The 26,718-nt window shown below is 39.7% G+C and overlaps 1 protein-coding gene across 2 annotated transcripts in view; it reads left to right on the forward strand.

Moving 5' to 3' along the window:
• The first annotated feature begins 2,434 nt into the window (after positions 1-2,434).
• LOC149248306 (uncharacterized) overlaps positions 2,435-26,718 on the forward strand; it is a 93,622-nt gene continuing 69,338 nt past the window's right edge. Inside the window, exons 1-3 of one of the 2 annotated variants that reach the window (XM_089458392.1) lie at positions 2,435-3,333; positions 3,514-4,360; positions 5,521-5,726. In XM_089458392.1, the coding sequence (XP_089314518.1) occupies positions 3,523-4,360; positions 5,521-5,726 (1,044 nt within the window). In that variant the 5' untranslated portion in view covers positions 2,435-3,333; positions 3,514-3,522. The remainder of the gene's footprint in view (positions 3,334-3,513; positions 4,361-5,520; positions 5,727-26,718) is intronic. The other variant, XM_089458393.1, reaches the window with a different exon arrangement.

Consider the following 26,718-nt stretch of genomic DNA (forward strand, 5'->3'; position numbering starts at 1 on the left):
TTCCAATTTTTAAATGATCAAAGCCATCGCACATTGGATCATTGAAAAAGTAGATTTGCCACAACTCCTTTGCATTCCAATATCAAATAAAATGAGCCCATGTCAACATAGTATTCGAGAGAGTTAATCACTCACCCTTATTTCACACTCGATATACACGTAAACCAAAAATTTAATTATCAAAGCTTTGTAGTTTTTTTTACTATAAAGTTCGAAAGATATATGTTTTAATTTTTTAAAGATGCACATAGTGCGAAGCTGCAAAATATGCTTTCAATGTGCTTCTCCTGTACTTGCGCACAACCACACCTTTGCACTTAAAGCTACCAAACATAGTATTGAGAATTGCACATCGGACCACCAACAAAGCAATTTCATCAGAGCTCTTTTGCATCTTGATATCACATAAAACGAGCCCACTTAGACATAGCAGTGCACACCGTTAATCGCCCAAACTTATTTCGAGAGAATTGTGCGAGGGGGGGGGTTATGCAAAGGTACGAACATTGCAGATGAAAGTTTATGTTGTTTGCTCCACACACCCGTTCTCCTGCACAACACTTCTTCCTCACACACATTAAAAAGACACTTCATTTAATATTGGATAATAAGTATTTAATTCACAAATGTGAAAATTACACTTAGCGTTAAGGAAGCTCAATACAATGAGCCCATGTAGACACAATAGTGGGGGCAACTAATTGCTCACCCATGTAGACACAATAGTGGGGGCAACTAATTGCTCACCCTTATTTCACACTCAATATATCCATAACTCAAACTTTTCATGCCCCAAACTTTAATAAGCCAAAAACACTAATTATTAATTGACTAATAAGTAGTGTTGTGTGGAGGGAGGTATGCGGGAATGTATGCGGAGGTACAAAACATTGCGGGAGAAAGTTTTTGTTCCTTGCTTCGCACACCCATTCTCTCGCACAACATTTCTTCCCCACATGCATTAAAAAAAACACTTCACTTAATATTGCATAATAAGTATTCAATTCACAAATGTAAAATTGCAAATGCACATAGTATTCAGGGATCATGAATACCAAGATTCAATGTTTATATTTTTTAAATGATCAAACTGTCGAACATAGACCACTCATCAGATCATCGACATAGCATATTTGCCACAAGTCCTTCGCATCTTGATATCAAATAAAACACATAATAGTGGAGAGAGTTAATCACCCACCCTTATTTCGCACCCGATATACATGTAAACCAAAAAATTCATGCCCCAAATTTTAATAAGTCAAAACGTATGCAAAAGAAGTGTGCAAAGTGGAAATGTATGCAGAGATGCAAAACATTGCAAATGAAATTTATGTTCTTTGCTCTACACACTGGTTCTCTCGCACAACACTTTTTTCTCACACACATTAAAAAACACTTCATTTAATATTGGATACTACTATTCCACTTAAAGTTAAAATAATTTAATGTCTGCCAAAGAGAGTTCCCTCTACACTCTTGTTCTTTTACATAGATTCACAACTCCATGCACCTATTCTCTTTCACAACTAAATATGTAAAAGTAAAAATAAAAAAATAAAAAAATGAAATAAGACGTAAAAACATTAACAAGCCCTGTGATGGTGTCAATTCCAATGTCATGGTTAGAGCACTCATTGACCAAACCCTCGTTTACGTAAAGGACCTACTTAGAGTAATGTGTCAATGTCAATGTTAGAACCCTCATTGACGAAATGGCCACTTACAAAATTAGCCTTTTTTTGATTTTAAAATTATTTGTCAAGCACAGATTGAAAATAAGTCCCCAAGGCTTGCTTAGCCAATGGAAACTTAAAAATAAAATTAACAAAAATATAAATATTTATTTTTGAATTTAAAAAAAGAATATTCAACATTTTCCCCTACTTTATTTAAAATTACAAAAAATAATGAAAAATCAACCGACTTTCATCACAATGAATACTATAATCCCTGCAAAACAAAAACTAACAACATGCGTTTGTTTTATAATCTTAATTATAAAACACCCTACATCATTAAAAAATTAAAAACTAACAAACACCACACAATTACATAAGTCCAAATCTATTTTTTAAAATGTTGCTCAAAGCAATCATTAACGCCCACTTGAGCTTTACATCTAACTTTATTTATACATGCTGCTTGCACACTCAGTACTTCCTCGTATAAGTGGAAAGAAAATTTGGACTCATTTAGATTCATGAACCCTGGAAAAAGATTGAGATCCACACCAATTACTTCCTCGTATAAGTGGAAAGAAAATTTGGTGTAATTTAGATCCATGAACCATGGAAAAAGAATGAGATTTTTAATCCATGAAAAAAGACGACCAATTGGTGAGTGGACGGACGTTAACCGAATTTTTACAAGTTCACGACTTAAAAATCAACATGAAAATTAGACACCGATAAATACGGATGATCTCCACTATGTCTTTCCTGCTTTTTGTCGTGTCCGTTTAGAATTAGAATAGTGGGTGCCATTGCATTTTGCATTGAAAATCGCTAAAGACAAACAAACTAAAGGAGATCTTACGCTTCCGCCGGCAAAACCCTTACTCCCCGCGGCCAGTTCAAGTAGCCGTAAATTTGTTTTCTTCTGAATTTCGCAACGCGGCAATCTCCGCAATTTTGCGCAGCATTTTACCATATATGTGAAAGGCGAAGAAACTGCAAGGTTCGCACAAATTGTATTTTAACTTGCAAAAAGCTCGACGAAATGTGCACGAATTTGTTAAATTCGAGGGAAATGGCAAGCGATTTGCTGAGATTTGAGCTAATTTGCCCGATGTAAGACCTGATTTGAACACATTTCGGAGATCTTTGCAGAATTTCAGAAAAGGAGAGCACGGCAGCAATTATTTTAAGAATCTGCTAGCTTCAAGAAATTATCAGAAAAGAAGAGGCGCTGTGCATAGATAAGGCGAACTTTGGAGGAAAGAATAGGAAACGTACCTAAACAATGTTTAGGGCGGAAAAAAAATATTTGCCCTAAAAGGACTAATTGTGTAATTATGCTGGTTCGCTGCTAAGAAGAACGTAAATATTTCTCCGGTTTCTCAAATTTCATGATATTGCAGAGATGTGAACCAGCTTTACACAAAGGCGCGTAACAGTGGATGATATTTTCGCGTAACAGTGGGTGAAATTTGCAAATGATGAGATAGGTAGAAGAACAAATTTGAATAAAGTTGAAAGTTTAACATGCTAGAGTGAACTAGGTTAATTGCAGTGCTTCTACCTTCGTCTGCGAACTAGCTTAATTGCAATGCTTCTACCTTCGTCTGCGAACTAGCTTAATTGCATTGTTTTGACTTTGGAGATTTTAGAGGTAAGAATTACTATTTCTAAAAGATTTTTTTTTTTTTTTGGAACTCTTTAATTTTAAATTTTAATTCAAACATCGATTTTTGACTTTGCACGGACCTTTATCTAGTTTGTTGAATGCAAATTAAATTTCCTTGTAACATTGCATTTTATTATTATTTTTGTTATTTTATTTTCTGGAAAGGTATTGGTTATGGCGAATTCCGAAGTAGTTCCTGGAACACCCGAAGGTTCTGTGAATTCCTCATCCCTTCACAAAGAAAGTTCTGTTGTCTGCTTGTTAAACAAGCGTATAAGAGCCCTCCGTAAAAAGTATAATCGGATTCTGCAAATTGAAGAGAACAAATCACACGGAAAGGTTATCAACAAAGAGCAGGAGGAAGTTCTCTGCTCAAAAAATGGTGTAGCAGTTCTCATTGATGAATTGGAGAAGTTGAAACAACCTTTGAGTAATGCTCTCAGGGAAGAGCTTGCAGAACGGGAGAGGGAATTCGTGGATTCTGTTCTCAAGAGACCAGATGAAGACGGCGGTTCTACAAATGATAAAGAACACAGTTCTGTAACTGATAAAGAACACAGCTTCGCCGATGATGGAGGCTTAAATAATGAGGATTCTGACGGGAAAGGAATTATGGCAAATGGATGCTCCGAAGAGTCTAGAAAGGACCACGAGGAGAGCTCTGCAATGGACAAAGAGGCTCCCGATATAATTGCCGTTGCAGACCTCTTGAAGGTTCTGTATTTTGCAAAATTATTCAATGTCTGTTCTCTTAATAGACTCGCATCAATTATGTGGACAAAAACGCATGAAAGAATTTCTTGCCTTTCCTATGATTATGTCACGGAGGATGCTACAGATCATCTCCGAGAAGAAGATCTTGATGCATTATCGATGATTGGATCATTTATGACATCGAGGCCACCTAATGCAACTATTTCACACAAGGATGCCTTTCAGATTTGTGTGCATCATGCAAGGCAGTGGTTGTGCGACTCGGACCAGCCCATTCATCCAAACTCTACTCTTTCTTGTATCCTTTTAAGACTTTCGTAGATTAACCATGAACTTTTTGCATTCCCGTTTTAGTTGCATCTTCTGTCAAATTTAAACAACCTATACACACTTAATCTCTTATCTTTCTGTTCATGGCGCACATTTTATTGATTAGGCCGCAGAAAAAAAAACATTTTTTAACAAGGATCATCACCTAGCTATATCAGCATTTTTCTTTTTGTTTATGAAGAGAATATTAACATATGGGTGACTTACACAATCACTATAATACATAGATGACAAATCTTTTGAACAACTTTAATCTTTTTTCATTAAATTGCAATGTTGTGTCTTTTGGTTGGTTAGTTTCAACACTGTTGCTGTAACAAGTCTGTAACCTGGATGAATAGGTAACTCGGACCAGCCTATTGATCCAGACTTTTTCTTGTATCCTTTTAAGATTTTTGTAGATTAAACGTGAACCTTTGCTTTCCCGTTTAAGTTGTACCTTCCATCAGATGCAAACAACCTATACACAATAGAATTCTTATCTTTCTGATACTGTCACATTTTATTGATTTAGATAGCAGAAAAAAAAACATTTTTTAACAAGGATTATCCCCAAGCTGTATTGGAATGTTTCTTTTTGGTTAAGAAGAGAATATGAACATGTGGGTGACTTACACAATAACTTAAATACATAGTTGACAAAGAATTTCAACAGCTTCAATATTTTCTCATTAAATTGCAATGCTGCTTTTTTTTGGTTGGTTAATTTCAACGCTTTTGCTATAACAAGTCTGTAACCCGGATGAATTGGTAACTTAGACCAATCTATTCATGCAAGATCTACTCTTTCTTGTATCCTTCTAAGATTGGTGTAGATTTAGCAATTAACCTTTTGCATTCCCATTTTAGTTGCACATCTCTTATCTTTCTGTTCACAGCACATTTTATTTATTTAGACAGCAGGACAAACATTTTTTAGCAAGGATTATCACCAATCTGTATCAGAATGTTTCTTTTTATTTGTGAAGAGAATATGAACATACGGGTGATGTGATAACTTAAATACATATTGACAAGGATCTTGAACAACTTAATCTTTTTTTCATCAGATTGCAATGCTGCTATTTTTCGGTTGGCTATTTTCAACACTTGCTGTAACAAGTCGGTTATCTTTAACATAGTTTCTAGATAAGAATTTGAGGGAGAGACTGAACAGGATTCTTTCATCGGAGTATTTCATCACAACTCCTGAATTAAAGACAATCAGTCATGAAACTGCAGCCACGGCAGCCACAGCTGCTGGACAGTATGTTCCTGAAGTTTTTATGCATCACTTATCTGCTGAAGATGAGCTTCTTCATCTGGAACATGTATCAAATTACATTCAACAGCAAGTACATCATTTTCCTTTAGGCCTCTGCAAATATGCTTTTTGCAAGTGTATTCTTATTGTGTTCAGTTTCTTATTTTGCATTTTTCCCCTTAAAAATAGATTTCTCAGCTACTGTTTATGGTCTAGATGTCGTGCATTGGCTTTTCTTCAAAAGGAATGAGTGCCCCGACTTTTCTTTTTCTTTTTCTATTTAAGAATGTTTTTTATTGTTCTTCTATAATGGTGTAGTTCCATGTTTCATGAGGATTTCCTATTGTAGCTTATTGAAGAGTATTGTTATGAGAACAATGAATTACGTGGGCCTGTATATTTGTACATAAATACCTCACTTATTCTTAAACATTTCGTTTATTTATACTTCTAAATGTTTAGGGAAAATAAAGCTTTTATGGTTTCCTGTTGCTGGCCTCTATAATTTTTTGTGAGGGGATAATCTCACCCTACTCTCATCTAACCTTTAGTTAACCCGTGGGGTGTTCTCACACGGGTTTTGGCACCCTTAGAATTTTGAAGCTTCAGAGTGTTTTTTCTACAATTTTAAGGTGTTTGGATGTTGGCATGATCCGCTAGTGTGGTAGGGGAATGTCAAGGCATGAAAGAAATTTTGCGACTTTGTCGGGGGCATTCCTGATGGGTTGGTGGATTTCCAGATATTTTGCCCTGATTTGTTTTGGTAAATTAAAGACTTTTTATATTAACATACAGCAGTGTGCATTGTCACACTCTGGCTTCACTGCCTCAAAATTAAAGTTTCACTGTTTGATGATAAAGTAAAAAAGAACCTTTGCTTGATAACATCAGTCTCAATCCCTGTCCATACTAGCTAGACTATGCCTTACCATGCTTGACCATATCATAGATTCAGTTTTAGGATTTGAAATTTACTAATTACAGAGCAGAATATAATAACAAAATTTTCAAATCTCTGAAAGGACTACTGTGCATACCCATAGAGCCCACTATAATCTTTAGACTAGCAAACTAATCATCAAACTGAATCCTATATATATGTTTTGGTAAGCAAAGTTTAAGGACATCCCAGATCAAACAGCTAACAGAAATATCAGAATGCTTAACTGAGTTGGCAGCATTTTCGGTCAACAAACATAGGGAATGTGTCGCTTGATTGGTTGCTTTGAACTGTTGCAGAGCCCTCATTCCATCTTCCACATCAGTTGGTCCTTATCTCTTGGAGCAGGTAGTTCAGGTAATTATTTGTTTCCAGAGCATGCTTCTGCTATCAACTTTTTCTTTACGAAGCTCACATGTGCTGCTGAAGTGGGCAGGTATCCTTCAGAGAATGGAAGCCTTCATTGATGGCAATCCTGATGCAGAGTCTTCAGGTTGTTGTTTGTTGCGACAAGAATCCCATGAGGACCTACTTTACCATCCACTGGGAATCTATAGGCACCTTGAAGACATTCCGACATCCAGGAATATTTTTGGGTTGTCTGGTGAGAATCAGAAGGGTTCCTCATTTCTTCTTAGTCTGTTGTTCCTTCATAATTCTGCTGGCATGCTGCCAAGTGTAAATTTGAGGTGTTGGATGGCAAGTTCTAAATGCCCGTTCATGTCTCCCCACTAGATCTTCATACTTGAAGAGTGGATGACAGATGACCTCAGTTCTTCCCACTAGGATGCGTGTCAGTGGCCTCAAAACCACCACCCTGGAGTTTCTCTTGTGCCCAGAACATTTAGAGGAGGAGCAAGAGTCTCTTTGTCTACTTCTGCCCTCCCCTCTCAGCTTACCCCCTTTTATCTCAGGAACATAAGAACTATCCATGGTGGCACCCTCAGGTGTTAGACCTCCCACTCAGATTCAAAGAAGAACAGACATATAGGGAGGAGACAGACATGCCGTACAGAGTAAGTTGAGAACTGGAATCCAATGAAAACAACCAAAGCTTACCAATTAAGAATAGCATCTCTCCATCCTTCACCTTCCCCAAATGCCATAATGACCACCAAATGCCCTCCTCCCTCAATGATGATTTTCCCTGCACGAGGATATTTCATATATCTTTTCTTTGATTGCGAGCCTTGATTATTGCATTCTATTAATAGTTATGCATCAAATAATTTGTGGAATATTATGGCTTGATTTGCCACCATTATTAGTTCTTGATTCATAAATATCAGATTGCATTATATCCCCATATATCTTGCTTAATGCGGGTTAACACTTTGGCCTATACCTTTTGCCATGTACTCTGAGTGACGTACTACCCCACTGGGATTCAATCGACACTTATAATTTGATCTTATTAATGATGCCTATAGCACAAGATTTTGAGGAAGTTGTCCACGCTAATGTTTTAAAACTCTGACTTGGGTTCAGAAATGGCCAAGGGTTGGCTCCGACTCCGACTCAGTATCAACTTGGCCGGTTTGATTTCAATGACTCGGTCGTTGTAAAAAATACATTAAATATTTTATTTATTTATGAAAAAACATAATTTTAAAGATTTTCATTCATGTTTCCAAACACAAAGCATTAGAATATAGAGAGAAGACAACATATGATCAAAGTAGGCTCATGAATATATCCATTATATCAAAATGGCACCAGTGCACTGTCCAATACATACATGATATAGAGATCAAAACAAAAACACATAACCAAGGAGGCTCTAAATGGCCTCTACAACAAAAGTAAACTGTAAAACATCACTAGTCACTAGTACTACTGGCTACTGCTAGAGAAGCCAACATCATCTGGCTCAGACTCTGAATCAGAGTCAGACAGGGAAACCCATGGTTGTTCCTCCTCATCACCATCTCCAACTGCAACTGTAGAAGTAGTAGCACTAGCAGGCGCAGTAGCTGCACGCTGAGATAGACGAGATATGCGCTTTCGTCGTGGCTGAGTAGAGGAAGTGCCTGCAACTGGAGGACTTCGGGCTGTGCTTGGTACAAGTGGATCTGCATTCAACTAAACATTATGTTCAGTATCAACTTCAGCTAATGCCTTTGTCTGTAAATCCAAATCAATACCAAAATCTTCGTTAGAATCAAACTTTGCTGGATGACTCTTCACTACCCAATTTGATGTTGGATCAATATCTTCCAACACAATGGGATTTGTATCAGGTCTTTTGTTCAATAGTTGGTTGCATCTTAGTTAGAGGTTGTGTTGGATATAGATTAGATCATTTAACTGTTTTTGTTCTAAACGATTTCTCTTCTTTGTGTGAATCCTCTCAAAGACAGACCAATTGCGCTCACACCCAGTAGCATTGCAAGTTTGACTCAAAATACGGATTGCAAACTTCTGCAATTGAGGACAATGGCTACCAAATGCCTCCCACCGTTGTGCTGCAAAAAGCATAGTTGTGTAATGAGTTAGCTCAAAAAATTATATCCAACTTTCAAATTATAAACAATTTAACAAAATAAGAATTTGAAAATTGAAATTGTTTGTTTACTTGGCTCATCTGCTTCCCTTGCAATCCTTGCTAGGTTCTTGCCAAAGGTACATGTGGCTCTGCTAAAACAAGTGATCTGTTGGTGTATCTCTAGCTGATCACTCTCCTTAGGGATCATGCGGTCAATGTAGTCAATCAATCCATTTTTAACTTCCCCAGTCAAAGCATCTGCCTCCAGAGCTTTATAACGATACCTTGGGTTAAAAAAAAACTTAGCTACATGTAATAGGGCGATGGCGTTGATTGTTCCATCTTTCATCAATGATTGCCCAAATGGGCCCATACTTAGCCACTCTATCCTTGTATGATGCCTTTATTTGCTCCTCTACTCGATCCATAGCCTCATAAATGAAGCCCATAGCCAATATTTCCCTATCCACCAACCGCAACACCTTAATCAGTGGCTCAACAACCTTCACAATCTCTGCTGCCTTTTTCCAAAATATTTCTTCATTAACTTTCTTTTTCACATCTTTGCCATCCTGTTTGTGAGACCATTGGCATTCATTCTAGTCATCATTGGAAAACAACCTTTGCAAGTTTCTATGTTGGGAAAGCATAGATTGCAATGTCAAAAAATGAGTTGCAAATCTAGTGATGGCAGGCCTAATAATATCCCTGCCCCCTGTGTGTTTCCTCATCAGGCTCAAAATCCATGAGTGATTGTAGATATATTTTGTTATGTTTTTGGCATGCTCTACAATGTTCTTGACCCAATCTATTTTGCCAATATCCTCAAGCATGAGGTCTATGCAATGTGCAACACATGGGGTCCAAAAGATGGTTTTGTGTTTTTCCTCTAACATTTTACCAGCAAGAACATAGTTAGAGGCATTATCTGTGATGATTTGAACAACATTAGCCACCCCCACCTCTTCAACAACCTCATCCAAAAGTTGAAACAACAAGTGTGCATCTTTCACCCTATCAGATGCATCAACTGATTTTAGAAACATGGTTCCCTGTGGGCAAAAGATAAGAAAGTTTATAATGGTATGGTTCCTTTGATCAATCCATCCATCTGACATTATGGTACATCTTGTTTTTGCCCATGAGTTTTTGAAATATTTCAAATATTCATCAATGGAGGAACTTCTTTTTGCAAAAGAGATCCCCTTAACTCATGCATAGTAGGGCCTTTGAAGCCCTTTCCAACAACAAATATGGCATCAAACATAGTTTCATAATATGGTGAACGAGAAGCATTGAAGGGGATATTAGAATCATACCACCATCTAGCTATGTAATTACATGCTGTCTCTCTCAATTCTTTCTTCCAATGGTCATATAAAGTTGTCTGCATATGACTTTTACCAGCTTGAGGACCATGTGCATCTGATGGAGAGGAGGGTGTGAAATAACTTTTGATATCATCACCCCTCTTTTTCGTTTTACCCTTACCCTTTTCATGCATGGACTCCAAAGAGGGAGGAACATAGAGAAAGTGGTTGGATGCATTAGTGCAAGGGATAGATGAAGAGCCCTCATAATCAAAATTGGGGTTGGCAACCATCATTTGTTGTATACTCTTCTTCCTCCCAATTTCAGCCTCTATTTCTTTTTGCCTAGCTTTTTCTTGCTCAAACTTCTCAAAGTTATTTAGCAACTCCTTCCTAATCTCCCCATTTTGTTTTGATGGTGCTTCACATGGGGTAATTTGGCCTCTAATACCATCCAAGTGTTGTTTCAACCTATGAATGCCCCCTCCACCCTCTTTAATTTTTCTATGACAAAATTTGCAATGCATTTGATTATCAATCATTTCAACATATGCCAAAGCAACATCTTTCACTCTAGGAGCCATTTTTGGACTTGGAAATGAAAGGAAACAATTTGAAAATGAAAACAAAAAAAATAACATTGCTTCAATGTTCATTTCTTTTACAAAAAAAACTCTTTTCAATTTCCAGATTTTGCACAAAAAAAACAAGAAAAAACGGATTTTAGAATTGAAAAAAAATACCTCTAGGCACAAATCGCCTCCTCAATGCTGCTCCAACGAACCAACTCTTCAATTCTACTTCAATTGTTGCCCAAGAAGCTCCTCACTGCTGCTCCAATGATTGCCCAAGACTCATCGCTGCTGCTCCAAAAACAAACTCCACAACTCTTCACAAACTCCTCACAAATTCTCACACAAATGCAATGAGATAGCTGTGAGGAAATGTGAGGGGGTTGGGTAGCTTTTATAGGCTTGGGAGAGGTAAATGGACCTCAAAAAAACCTAAAACCCAATTAGAATGCAGTGAGGGGTCCGTTCCCCCCCCCCCAAAATGTTACGCTGGGTGTGCGTGGGCGTGACTGGCCGAACCGGCCAGTTTAGCTCGGGCTTGGCCGAGTCGGCCGGTTTGTTACTAAATCAGTGGAGTCGGTGACCGGCTCAGCCGGTTTGGTAACAAATCAGTCGCTGGTTCATTTTCTCTACCGAGCCGGACCATCTGGGGGTCTGGCTCAGTCGGTTCGGTTGATTCGAAGCCGACTCGACCGTTTTTTAAAACACTGGTCCACGCTCTTCGTGGAGTTTGCAATTTTGTTCAATTTTGGATTGAACAAAAGTTATGAACATATTGTTTTCTTTCTTTTGTGTTATTTTACCTTTTCAAATTATTTGGGTTTTGCAAAGACTTGCATACAAGAAAATTTATGCATCTTATTTCATAAAAAGAATGTTTTTTCCAATAGGATCTCGATTCAATGTTCTGACCACCTGCTTCATAAGCATTTTATTTCTTGGAAACTGCCCTCCAAAAGAAAGGCATAAAAAAACTCAAAATATTTGTCATAAAATTCATGGAAGACATCATCAGAAAATGGAAATCATTATTTTCTCTCTATTTTTGTCAGTGTTGCGAACATCTCGATAACATCCTGATTTTATCTCAAAATCACGATTTTTTGGCCTAGCCGATGTTTGTTGATTTTTATTGATATTTTGATGGTATCATGATTTTGCCGATTTTTGCCGATATTTTCCCGATTTTTATGATTTTTTGGTTTTTCGGACCCTCGCTGATTTTATCCCGATGCCGATGTTCGCAACATTGGTTTTTGTTCCTCTTAAAGGGATATATCTCCAATCCAGCCTCTGTGTCTTTGTTTCGTGCCTTTCTTCTTTCAAGAAGAATATTTTGCATGTGTTTCTTCTTCGTATGCCCTGCATATTTTATGCCTTCTTTGTTCATCCCCTGTCCGTTTCTCTATCTCTCTTTGTTCACTTTTTATTTTGTTTTAGATGCCTGGACCCATGGATCAGTGGGTTGATTAAACAAATCAATTCATTCATAATGTATGCTTTTTCTATCTAATTGATATTTTAGCCTAAATTGTGATGGACGCTTGACTTTGCCTTCCCTAATTACACTACTATTAATTGAACCAGGTGACGAAAATACCATGGCCATTCAACAACATTGCAAAGTGTAACTAAGAAAACTAGTTAGGGCTTTTGGTTATATTCTTTCATGAGCAACTAGAGCTTGTGTAGACATTGATACTTTAGCAAAGATCTTGTCTTTCAAGATCTGTAGCCTGTGAATTATAGGTGAAAACGTAAAGGAACTAACAATCTCTATAATATTGCTGAGTAAATGTTAATTTTAGGATAAAAATGGTATGTTCTATCCTTAGAGCAATTTTACTTCAATTTTCTTTATTAGCCCAATATCATATTCAGTATAGCAATCACATAAACATGATAGTAAAATGCAGATATAACATAAACAATAACAGTAGAAGACAAGCCAACACAAGAGGACACAAGATATGACACTAGTCGTGGACAAACCCCAATGTGGGGAAACCCTTGATCAATTCTTCTTATAATTCTTCAAAAGTTCAGCAGAGAGAGAGTACAATTTACAATATTCACTTGCCCAAATTGATCAGTCAAAACAACAGAAACAGAAAGCCCTAACCAGAAAGTCAATGTTGGTCAACATGATTGAAATTGACCTCCAAAACAGCTCGGTCAATTCGGCCTCCAATACCAAGATAATGCAGCGCAAAACAATACGAAAATAACTAGTCAAATCTGGTCAACAAAAGTCAACACAACAACATGAATTAGGGCAGTGAACACTAGTCAACGCAAAGGTCAAACTGCCTCGGTTTTTGTGTCCAAAACAATGGCCTGACCAAACATAAGTCTCCCTCACAAAACTAAAGTCAAATAGGGTCAACACTGGTCAACGCAACAACTAGAAAAGACAGTGTTCCTTTCGCATGTGTGGAGAGAGAGAGGCCCAGAAATCCGTACCCAATCAAGATGAGAGAGAGAAAGATGAATAAGATGAGATGCCAAGATGAGGAGGAGGCACCTTGTATTTATATGCAACGTTGAAGGCTGGAGGAGGCTAATTTGATCGTTGGCCGACCTTGACAATTTGTCCATAATATAAATAAATTTATAACTTCATTTGTACATGTTAGAATGGGATGATTTTTAGATCAATCCTACACCTCTTGGAAAGAGGAATCCAAGACAAATATCAGCTGCCTCATAAGAGCTGTCCAAAGTGATGTTTGGCCCTAGTTGCCCAATTTAACACTCCCTCTCAACTAGGGAGAACATCACCTGCCAAACTGTCTGACAATCTGTACCATCCCTGTCACTGCACTGCTCTGCTCTGCTTTGCTGAACCATGAAGAAAAAAGAAATGATCGAGAATGTATCATACCATTCTCCACTAACCCGAAGTCAGTCTCGAACAACAGAGAGTGTGTCATACCACTCTTAACTAACCCGTAGTTAGTTTTTATTGATCCCAGATCAATATCAACATCCTAGCATAAGGAGTACGGTAGTACACGATGTGCCCATCGGTAATACTATGGTCCCTATCCTCATTTCCCTACTCATTGGCCAGATGAGAGGTACTTCCCATGAGTCCCGAACTGCATGGGTATGATGTTCCAACAAGAGAAGGTGAAACATTCATCCTGCTCATATGCCATAGGGGAGGGTGAACCACTCAGCCTATGCATATGCCACCATGGGGTATCACAGGGGAAGGTGAACCGTTCACCCTGTACACAACACACCACTATGGGAGGGCAAGTCACCCTATGGTCGCTCATCGCTCCAAGAAGTACCCCAAGCCCCCCGGGAGCTCCCAGAGCTCACTATCCATCTCATACATGACCCTCATAAGAGGGTCTCTCCACGACTCCAAGTCGTTCACGGAAGGTTAAGAATTTGACCTTCTCGAGGAGCTTCGTAAGAATATTGATGACCTGCTCATCACTCCCAATGTGTTGGAGCCTTATTGCTCCTCATTGTACCATATCCCAGATAAAGTGGTACCTGATATCAATATGCTTGGAGCGGTCATGAAACACAGGATCCTTAGAAAGACGAATCCCACTCTGGTTGTCACAGAAGATCACGTTGGTATCCAACACATTTCCAAACAGCTCACTAAAGAGATTCCTCAATCAGATAGCTTAACAGGAGGCCAAACTAGTAGAAATGTATTCAACCTCAGCGGTGCTTAAAGCAACCAACTTTTGCTTCCTGTTGATCCATGATATCGAAGCAAAACCTAGAGAGCAGCAACATCCATATGAGCTTTTACGATCCACCACATTGCCAACCCAGTCTGCATTAGACTAACCATGGAGCCTCACATTCCCGACAATGTATCTCAGTCCATAAGTGATTGTGCCTCGGAGATATCTCAAGAGATTCTTGGCAGCAATCCAATGTATGTGATGAGGCTCAACCATAAATTGGCTGAATGTATTCACTGCAAAACATATGTCCGGACGAGAGTTCACCAATAATATCAAGGCCGCTATGAGTTGACGATACTCAGAAGGATTTCCCAAATCGGGCGTGGTAGCACTTCCACATAACTTCTTGAAGTTAAGTTCTGTCGGAGTAGTCACGAACTTGCTGTCCACCATCCCAAATCTTTCAAGTAGCTTCACAACATATTTTCCTTGAGAAAGGAAAATCTCCCCTGACTTTTGCCAGACCTCCAACCCTAGGAAGTAATGCATCAGTCCTAGGTCCTTCATATCAAATTCGGAAGCCAACTCTCTCTTACATTGATGAATAAGAGGGTCTGCACCTGTCAGAAAGAGATTGTCCACATAGAGTACCGAGATGAGAGGTCTATCATTCTCAACCTTAAAGTAAAGGTTCAGATCAACTTCACTTCTTGTAAATCCCAACTTCATCAGATAGCTATCGATCCTCTCATACCAAGCCTGGGGTGCTTGCTTCAACCTATAGAGGGCTTTCTTCAACTTGCATACATGTGTTTGATGATCTTGAACTTCGAACCCCTCAGGTTGTTCTACATAGACTTCCTCCTTAAGTGAACCATGCAAGAAGGCAGCGTTGACATCCATCTGGTGTAGATTCCATCCTTGCGAAGCAGCAAGGGCAATGATTGAACGGATGGTGGTGTAGCGAGCAACGACAACATATATCTCATCATAATCTACACCTTCCTTTTGAGAGAAGTCTCGAGCAACAAATCTGGCCTTGAACTTCTTAGCACTTCCATCAGCACTATGCTTGATCTTGTAGAGCCATTTAGAGGTGACAACAAATTTGTCCTGGGGTTTAGGGACCACATCCCAGACATCATTCTTCATAATTGATTCGTACTCTTCGTTCATAGCATCCTTCCATATTTGTTGCTTCACAACTTCTTCTAATGAGCAAGGTTCAGATTGAACAATGGTGCTCATAGCAGTTAAGTACCCTTGGTACCTATTCAGCATCTTGCTTTCACGAAATGTCCCCCTAGGTGCAACATGTCTCTCGACATCTTTGAGGGTCTCCTTTCTGAGGAGGAGGGCTCATGAGGGGGTGGATCAATGGGATCCATTGGTCCTTCAGCATCGGGCATCTGCTTATCCCACGATTCTCCCTGCTTTCTGGAATTGGCTTCTTTGTCCTTCCTTGGAAGAGGAAGGTTACTAATCTTCACAAGGGCAACATCCTCATCAAAAGTGACATCATGACTTATCTCCACTTTTATTTGACCACGCACATAGATTCTATACGCCTTAGAAGTTTCACTGCAGCCCACAAATGTTCCTTTATTCCCAGAAGCATCCAGTTTGCTTCTCTTTTCTTTCGGCACATGAAAATATGCGGGGCTACCAAAAATTCTGAAGTGAGAAACATTAGGTTTCTTACCGGTGAAAACTTCTTCGGGAATTTTGGAGTCCAATGCTTGATGAGGGCATTGATTTTGAATGCACACAGCAGTGTTGGCAACTTCTCCCCATAGGAACTTTGAAAGTCCTTGATCATGAAGCATGGCACAAGTGGCTTCTATAATGGAACGATTCTTCCTTTCAGCGATACCATTTTGCTCAGGAGTATATGCAGTAGTAGTCTCCCTTTTAATGCCAGCTTCCTTGCAATAGTCATTGAATTCATTTGACTCATACTCAGTTCCATTATCGGTCCGCAATATCTTGATCTTCTCCTCTGTGTGATTTTCCACCAAGGCTTTGAAGGCATAGAACCATGAGAATATTTCGTCCTTCTTCTTGAAGAAATATATCCATGTTTTGCGAGAGAAGTCATCCACAAAGACAACATAATATAAATATCCTCCTAATGATGTCACATGCAACATACCAGATAGATCAGAATGAACCAATTGCAAAATGCCTGTGGTCTTACCATCACTTGAGGGGAATGGTCCCCTTGTATGTTTTCCCTCGGCACATCCTGACATACACCTTCATGCTCTATTTTGAATTTGGGCATACTTGTAACCATCTTTCTTGCATCGGGTAGAGCCTTATAGTGAAGATGAGCAAACCTCCGGTGCCATAGTTCAGATTGAAGAGATGTGTTGCGAGACATGGCTCCCAGTGGACTTCCTCCAACTTGATATAAACTGTCGACCCTGAATCCAAGAGTAAATGTTTCTTTGAAATTCCTTTCCACACACGTACCTTTCCATCGATGAATGCCACCTTGAATCTTTTGTCTTCCATCACTGAGATAGACACTAGATTCTTCTTTAGATCAGGTACATATAGTACTTCTTGAAGATGAACGATGTTACCTTGATTCAATTGAAGGGTAACATTCCCAACTCCCTTTACGGGATAGGTGGCATTGTCTCCAAGGATAATTTCCAAATTTGTATCCTTCTCTATCAGATTTGAAAGAGCTTCCTTGTAACCGGTGAAGTGCCTTGAGGCACCACTATCAATCAACCAATTTCCCAAAGTATCCGGAGGAGAGGTAGTAGAGAGGGCAGGTATAAGATAAAATTCCTTTTGCTTAGAATTTACAACATTAGACTCATCATTCCTGGAGTTTCTTGTTCTTTTAGAAGCTTGATCATTTCCAAGTTGAGTAGCGGAAGCATTCCTTTTCCCTTTGTTTTTGAACCTGCCATTCCTTTGATTGTTGTTGTTGCCCCTGGAATGATTGTGATCATCATCATGAGATGTGTCCCTTCTATTTGGACACTCCTTGGCATAGTGACCATACTTGTTGCAAACGAAGCATCTTCCCTTCCATTTTTGAATCCCGATTTTCCTTGACTTTGCTTCTTTGAACCTACATTGTTCTTCCTCTTGGGCCTTGGCATAAGCGGAGAATGCGGTAGGATTATTCCTATTCGAAGGCATCTCCAATTTCATCATCCTTGTTTCTTCTTGAGAACATCTAGTCAACAATTCTTCAAAACTTGGAATTCTGTCGTTATTGAGAATAGTAGTGTTGAACACATGCCATTCGAGAGGAAAACCTCCAAGGGCAATGAGAGTGAGCTCCCTATCAGCAATAGCTTCACCAATCGAAAGAAGATCATTTTTGATCTCAGTAATCTTCATGAATCCTCACCTTTTCCCTTCTTTATATTCTTCAGCTTGTTCTTGAGGAAAATAATTTGATTTGCATTGCTAGATTTGAACATGCCAACCAACTTGTCATATATCTCCTTTGATGTATTCAAATCGGAGATGTAAGCAACTAAGTGCTTATGAATAGAATCCCTGATGATCTTCTTGACTTTGACTTCACCCTTCTTGTACTTTGTCTTAGTAGCAGCCAGTGCATTTGAAGGAGGCTCCGGAATCTTTCCCTGCACATAATCCATGACATCTTGCTCTTCTAAAGTCAAATCAAGAGACATCATCCATGCATGATAATCAGACTTGAAGTAGGATGTGGAGGCCATTGAGACTTGTTCTTGATCAGTGATTGCTCCTCTTAGTGATTGCTCTTCACTCTTGCTTGGGCTTTGTCTTCACCTCAGCTCTGATTCCATGTTAATTTTAGGATAACAATGGTATGTTCTATGCTTAGAGCAATTTTACTTCAATTTTCTTTATTAGTCCAATATCATATCCAGTATAGCAATCAAATCAACATAATAGTAAAATGCAGATAGAACATAAACAATAACAGTAGAAGACAAGCCAACACAAGAGGACACAAGATATGGCACCAACCAGGGACAAACCCCAATGTGGGGAACCCTTGATCAATTCTTCTTATAATTCTTCAAAAGTTCAGCAGAGAGAGAGTACAATTTACAATATTCACTTGCCCAAACTGATTAGTCAAAACAACAGAAACAGAAAGCCCTAACTAGAAAGTCAACGCTGGTCAACAAGGCTGAAATTGACCTCCAAAACAGCTCAGTCAACCTTGGTCAACTCGGCCTCCAACAACAAGATAATGCAGCCCAAAACAGTCTGAAAATAACCAGTCAAATCTGGTCAACAAAAGTCAACGCAATAACATGAATTAGGGCAGTCAATGCTAGTCAACACAGGGGTCAAACTGCCTCGGTTTTTATGCCCAGAACAACGCCTACCAAAACAATTGTCTCCCTCACAAAATTGAAGTCAAACAGGGTCAACTTTGGTCAAAGTCAGCCTCCTGAAATTTTGGTCTCCTGAAATTTTGGTCAAATCTGGTCAACGCAGCAGCTAGAAAAGACAGTCTTCGTTTCACACGTGTGGAGAGAGAGAGGCCCAAAAATCCATACCCAATCAAGATGAGAGAGAGAAAGATGAATGAGATGAGATGCCAAGATGAGGAGGAGATACCTTGTATTTATATGCAACGTTGAAGGCTGGAGGAGGCTAATTTGATGGCTGGCCGACCTTGACAATTTGTCCATAATCAAAATAAATTCATAACTTCATTTGTACATGTCAGAATGGGATGATCTTTAGATCAATTGTAGGAATTTACAGGGTAAGTTCCTCAGACAGAACACCAAAAGGACACCGCTCACAACCAGATCGCAGATCAATACACCAGTATTTTGACGTGGTTAAAACCCTCAAAGAGGGAAACAGTCCACGGCCTGAGCCAACGTGGGCACTTCAGGCAATTTATTAATAAAAGAATGAAAATTTACATATGTTTCTCTCATGCACGGATTACCCTACAAATGACCCTCCATGCGCTTTAAATAGAATTCATGGACCAATCGGGTGTCAAGCCACGGATCAAGTGTCGGTAACACCGAGGAGAGAATGAACCGTCAGATCACTACATATCGTGACTGTCGGATTGTAAGTTACAAAATGTACAACGGTAAAGAAACACACTTTACCTAACTCTATACCTAACTCTACACTAGACCAAGTTGAACTTAACTATTTCCTATGTGTCGGAATATCCTAACATCCCCCCTTAAGAACAACTTGGGATAGGATTGAAGGATTTACAAATATGATACAATAGGAGAAGGAAGGAGGCACTAGAGCCTATCCCCCCTTAGTGACAACTTCTTGAACTCCAACCATAAATCGAAGTTTAGTGAACTTCGCCTCTGTGAGAGCCTTTGTAAAGATGTCTGCAACTTGATCATCTGTAGAACAATATTGCACTTCAAGAACATGGTCATGAATGAGCTTTCTGATGAAGTGCATGTGCAATTCAATGTGTTTGCTGCGCTGATGTTCTTCTCTCCTCGGTATTACCGACACTTGATCCGTGGCTTGACACCCGATTGGTCCATGAATTCTATTTAAAGCGCATGGAGGGTCATTTGTAGGGTAATCCGTGCATGAGAGAAACATATGTAAATTTTCATTCTTTTATTAATAAATTGCCTGAAGTGGCCACGTTGGCTCAGGCCGTGGACTGTTTCCCTCTTTGAGGGTTTTAACCACGTCAAAATACTGGTGTATTGATCTGCGATCTGGTTGTGAGCAGTGTCCTTTTGGTGTTCTGTCTGAGGAACTTGCCCTGTAAATTCCTACATGGTATCAGAGCACCAAAAGGACACCGCTCACAACCAGATCACAGATCAATACACCAGTATTTTGACGTGGTTAAAACCCTCAAAGAGGGAAACAGTCCACGGCCTGAGCCAACGTGGCCACTTCAGGCAATTTATTAATAAAAGAATGAAAATTTACATATGTTTCTCTCATGCACGGATTACCCTACAAATGACCCTCCATGCGCTTTAAATAGAATTCATGGACCAATCGGGTGTCAAGCCACGGATCAAGTTTCGGTAATACCGAGGAGAGAATGAACCGTCGGATCACTACATATCGTGACCGTCGGATTGTAAGTTACAAAATGTACAACGGTAAAGAAACACACTTTACCTAACTCTATACCTAACTCTACACTAGACCAAGTTGAACTTAACTATTTCCTATGTGTCGGAATATCCTAACATCAATCCTACACCTCTCGGAAAGAGGAATCCAAGAAAAATATCAGCTGCTTCATAAGAGCTGTCCAAAGTGATGTTTGGCCCTAGTTTCCAAATTTAACAACAAATCACTCTTGAGCCTAGAAGGAAAATAAGTGACCTGAAATAAGACAAAGAATCTGAGCAAAATAATACCAAGTTCTTCTAGTTTCTAATTGAGTTGGTATAGGAAAAGTATGTAAACGTAAACTATCTCATAAATTATTTAATCATGAGTGGGAGGTGCTGGAAAAATATTTAGGGTTATCTTTGACAATTTTGACCAACGATCCTTGTTGGAGCATTAACACTCAAATATTAGAAGTTCAAGTTTAATAAAATGACTTTGATTTGTAAAAGGTCACAAAAATATTGACCATTATAGAACAAGGAGTTGTGATTGAGTATAAGTAGTTAGGTCAAATAGGGAGCACAACTATTTAAATTAAATATAAAGTGATCTCCCTCTTTGTACCCCCTCCATATATCAAACAACTCCATTTATAATAAAATTATATATCAAACAACTCCATTTATAATAAAATTATATATTCCACATCTCTCTTGTATCTTGTGTATTCATTTTTTAACATGGTATCGGAGCAGAAGCATTTGCACCTATGACTGAAGTCAAATTATTCCTGGAGAATGTGCCTTTATCAAAGTGGTCCACCAAGAAAAAGTAGAGAGGAGGAGGGATATGTAAGTTTTAAAGTTTTTAAATCTTGTAAAGTGTAGACTTTTAGAAAAATAGTTGATATATTTTTTAAGAGATTGAAAGAAAAAATAATAGAAGAGATATAAGAGGAACAAATATAAGAAAAGAAAAAAAAATGAATAGAAGGGAAGAACGAAATTGACTTGGAGGGCCAACTGATGCATAAGTCCACAGACACAAAGAAAGCAAGATACAACCATGTGACCATGTAACATTATCTAGGCAGACTTTGGGTGACCATGTAGATGTGAAGAGGAGGCAGACACCTATGACATAGTGTGTGGTGGAAAAATACAGAAGAAAACATATATGCTTAATGATATTCATGAGAGAACATGTGGAGAAATCAGAGAAGACACAGAGGCCACAATACCTAGACGCATGTTTACAAAAAGTGCAATAGACAGAAGAGAGAAAAACCATGAGAGACATAACCATTGTGAAGAAAGACCTAGACCTAGTGCAACCCTAAGACAGAAAAGACCTTGAAGACAGAGTAGTGGGACTTTGTTAAATTATGGTATGTTCTATGCTTAGAGCAGTTTACTTATTTTTCTTCTTATTAGCCATAGATTAACAATCACATACACATTAAGTAAAGTGCAGATAGAACATTAAATGATCAACAGAAAACAAGCCAAGACAAGAGACACAAGATGTGGCGGCTAGCCAGGGACAAACCCCAATGCGGGGAAACTCTTTGATCAAATCTTCTTTTATCTTCAATAGTTCAGTCAATTTGCAGATTTCTGAAGTCAACTGCAGCCCTAAACTAGGGCAGTCAACACAGGTCAAACCAGAGGTTAGATCACCTCGATTTTCGTGCCAAAAATTGTGGCCTGCCTAGGAGAGGCAACCACACCTAATCCGCACTTCTTGGAGGTCAACGCTAGTCAAAGAGATGACCTGCTGCCCTAGCGTTCTTCTTTCTACGTCTTCTTTGCCTAGGACGTCTTCCTTTTAGCCACACGTGTGAGGGAGAGAGAGGCTCCTTTTATGTGTAGGAGGGAGAGAGAGAAGATGAGTGAATTGAATTGTCCAAATGAGGAGAATGCTCCTTGTATTTATATGCAAACGTTGAGGTTGAATAGACATGACTGTTGGGCTTCTAAGCCTACATAAGTTTGCTGGCCGACCTTGACAATTTGTCCATAATCAAAATAAATTCATATCTCCATAAATACTTATCGGAATCGGATGATCGTTAGATCAATCCTACACCTCTCGATGAGAGGAATCTAGGAAAAATATCAGAAGCTATAAATAAGGTGATCCACATAGAGTTTGGCCCTAGTTGCCAATTTTAACACTCCCTCTCAACTAGGGAGAACTTCATTTGCAATCCGTCAGACTGTTGCTGCTATCCATCCATCAAATGCACTGTCCTGTACAGCTTGGCCCCACTTTGCTTTGTTCTGCTTTGCTCTTCTTGAACTATGAAGAAGAAGAAATGATCGAGGATGTATCATACCATCCTCCACTGACCCGAAGTCAGTCTCAAAGTGTGAACCACTCTCACTGATCCCAGATCAGTACCATTGATCCCAAATCAATGGAGGTCATCCTAGCATAGGGAGTACGGTAGATACAGCGATGCGTCCATCGATAGTACTACTATGGTCCCTATCCTCATTTCCCTGCTCATTGATCAGATGAGAGGTACTTCCCATGAGTCCCAGATTGCATGGGTAGGATGCCTCAACAAGAGAACTAATCATCCTGTCCACAAGAGAATGAATCATCCTGTCCAGTGGATGCCACGGAGAACTAATCATCCTGGCCTACAGGAGAACTAATCATCCTGCTCCACAGTTGCCACGGAGAACGAATCATCCTGGCCCACAGGAGAACTAATCATCTTGTTCCACAGTCGCCACGGGGTGTCACAGGGGAAGGTTGAACCTTTACCCTGTACATAGTGCACCACCAGGGGATGGTGAGTCGCCCTGTGGTCACATGTCGCTCCAAGAAGTACCCTGCGCCCCCCTGGAGCTCCCAGAGCTCAATACATCATACTTGACCCTCATAAGAGGGTCTCTGAACGACACCAAGTCGTTCTCGGAAAGTCAGGAATTTGACCTTTCCTAGGGGCTTTGTCAAAATGTCGGCGACCTGTTCATCTGTACCGATATGTTGGAGCCTTATTGCTCCTCGTTGCACCATATCTTGAATATAGTGGTACCTGATATTGATATGCTTGGAGCGATCATGAAATACGGGATTCTCTGATAAACGGATCCCGCTCTGGTTGTCACACAGAATCACGGTGGTATCCAATGTAAATCCAACAGTTCACTGAAGAGATTTTGCAACCAGACTGCCTCACAGGAGGCCATGCTAGCAATAATGTACTCTGCCTTGGCGGTGCTCAAAGCCACCGACTTCTGCTTCTTGCTCATCCAGGATATCGAGGCAGATCCCAAAGAGAAACAACACCCGAAAGTGCTCTTTTGGTCCATCACACTGCCTGCCCAATCAGCATCAGTATACCCAAGTAGTCTCACATTTCTGGTAGTGTATCTCAACCCATGAGTGATTGTGACACGAGGATATCTCAACAGATTCTTGGCACCAATCCAATGTGAGTGGTGAGGCTCAACCATATGTTGACTCAATGTGTTAACTGCAAAGCATATATCCAGACGGGAGTTCACCAAGAACATTAATGCTCCAACGAGTTGACGATACTCGGTAGCATTTCGTAAAACAGGTTCGGCAGCACTACTGCTTAACTTCTTGAAGTCAAGCTCCATCGGGGTAGTTATGGGCTTGCAGTCCACCATGCCGAATCTCTCCAATATCTTCACCACATATTTTCCTTGAGATAGGAAAATCTCCCCTGGTTTCTGCCAGACTTCCAGTCCTAGGAAATAGTGCATAAGTCCTAGGTCTTTCATCTCGAACTTAGAAGCCAACTCCCTCTTACATTCGTGAATGAGAGGGTCTGCACCTGTTAGAAAGAGGTCGTCAACATATAGCACTAGTATGAGAGGCTTGTCATCTATAACCTTAAAGTAAAGGTTAGGGTCGACTTCACTCCTAGTGAATCCCAACTTCATCAAGTAGCTATCGATCCTCTCATACCATGCTCGGGGTGCTTGCTTTAGCCCATAGAGGGCCTTCTTCAACCTGCACACATGAGATTCTCGATCATAAATCTCAAATCCTTCGGGTTGTTCTACATAGACCTCCTCTTTGATCGAACCATGTAAGAACGCAGTCTTGACATCCATCTGATGTAGGTTCCATCCTTGCGAAGCGGCAAGGGCTATGATCGAGCGGATGGTGGTATATCGGGCAACAGGTGCAAATATCTCGTCATAGTCTATACCTTCCTTCTGAGAGAAGCCATGAGTGACAAAATGAGCCTTATACTTTTCCGCACTTCCATAAACTGCATGCTTTATCTTGTAAAGCCATTTTGAAGTGACAACTGCTTTGTCCTAGGGTCTGGGGACCACATCCCAAACATCGTTTTTCATAATGGACTCATATTCCTTGGTCATAACATCCTTCCATACTTGATGCTTGACGGCATTTGTGAATGATGAAGCCTCATTTTGGATGATCGTGCTCATGATGGTCAGGTATCCCTGATATCTGTTCGACTTCTTACTTTCACGGAAGGTTCCTCGGGGTGCAATGTGTCCTTCAGCATCATCAAGTGTCCCCCTAAGCCATGAAGGCCTCTTCCTAGAAGAGGAAGGCTCTTGCGGAGGAGGATCAATAGGATCCATAGGTTCTTCCACATTGGGCATCATCTCATCTTCCTTTTCCTTTGGTTCCCCGGTGTTAGCTTCTTTAGATCCCCTTAAAGTAGGAAGATTGTCTACCTTGCTAAGAGCCATATCTTCGTCAAAGGTGACATCATGATAAATCTCGACTTCCCTTTGACCAGCTACATAGATTCTATAGCCCTTAGTATTTTCGCTATAGCCCATGAAGATTCCTTTCTTTCCAGATGCACCCAATTTATTCCTTTTCTCTTTTGGCACATGAAAATATACAGGGCTTCCAAAAATTCTAAAATGAGATACGTCAGGTTTCTTACCGATGAACATTTCTTTGGGAGTCTTGGAACCCAATGCTTGATGAGGGCATCAGTTTTGTACATATACGGCGGTATTTGCAGCTTCGGCCCATAGAAACTTCGGAAGTCTTTGATCATGGAGCATAGCACGGACAACTTCCACAATTGTACGATTCTTCCTTTCCGCCACACCATTCTGCTTAGGAGTATATGGTGTAGTAGTCTCCCTCTTAATGCCAAGCTCTTTGCAGAAGTCATGAAACTCATTGGATTCATATTCAGTCCCATTATCAGTCCTTAAGATCTTGATCTTCTTTTCAGTTTGATTTTCGATCAAGGCTTTGAAATGCCAAAACCAGGAGAACACTTCATCCTTATTCTTCAAGAAGTATATCCAAGTCTTGCGAGGATAATCATCTGTAAAAGTGAGGTAATATAAATATCCTCCCAAGGAGTTCACAGGCATCATACTGGATATGTCTAAGTGAACCAACTGCAATATATTGGAGGTCTTGCTTTGGCTTGAGGGGAATGGTCCCCTTTTGAGCTTTCCTTCGGCACATCCTGGACATACACCTTCTTGCTCTAATTTGAACTTGGGCATCCCGGTCACCATTTTTCTTACATTGGGTAGAGCTTTATAATGAAGGTGAGCAAACCTCCGATGCCATAGTTCGGATTGAAGAGATGTGTCACAAGACATGACACCCAACAGACTTCCACCGACCTGATATAATGAATCAACTCGAAACCCAAGAGTAAAAGCATCTTTAAAGTTCTTTTTCCATACACGTACCTTGCCATCGCTGAAAGCCACCTTGTAGCCTTTGTCTTCCATTGCCGAAATGGACACCAGGTTCTTTTTGAGATCAGGTACATATAATACATCTTGTAAGTGAATGGTATTACCCTGATTTAATTGAAGAGTGACATTTCCTACGCCTTTCACGGGTATTTTGAATTATCTCCAAGAACAATTTCCAGGTTGGTTTCCTTCTCTATCATATTATAGAGAGCTTCTTTATAACTAGTGAAGTGCCTTGAGGCACCACTATCAATAAGCCAATTTCCCAGTGAGTCTGGGGGAGCAGTAGTAGATAGAGCTGCTGGTAGATAATATTCATCTTGCTTATTGTTAACAGTTTTAGATTCATACTTGGAATTTC

The sequence above is a fragment of the Pinus tabuliformis genome, chromosome 7 (assembly GCF_031772625.1).
Source record: "Pinus tabuliformis cultivar Carrire ecotype Pingquan chromosome 7, CPIR1, whole genome shotgun sequence".
Lineage (NCBI taxonomy): Eukaryota > Viridiplantae > Streptophyta > Pinopsida > Pinales > Pinaceae > Pinus > Pinus tabuliformis.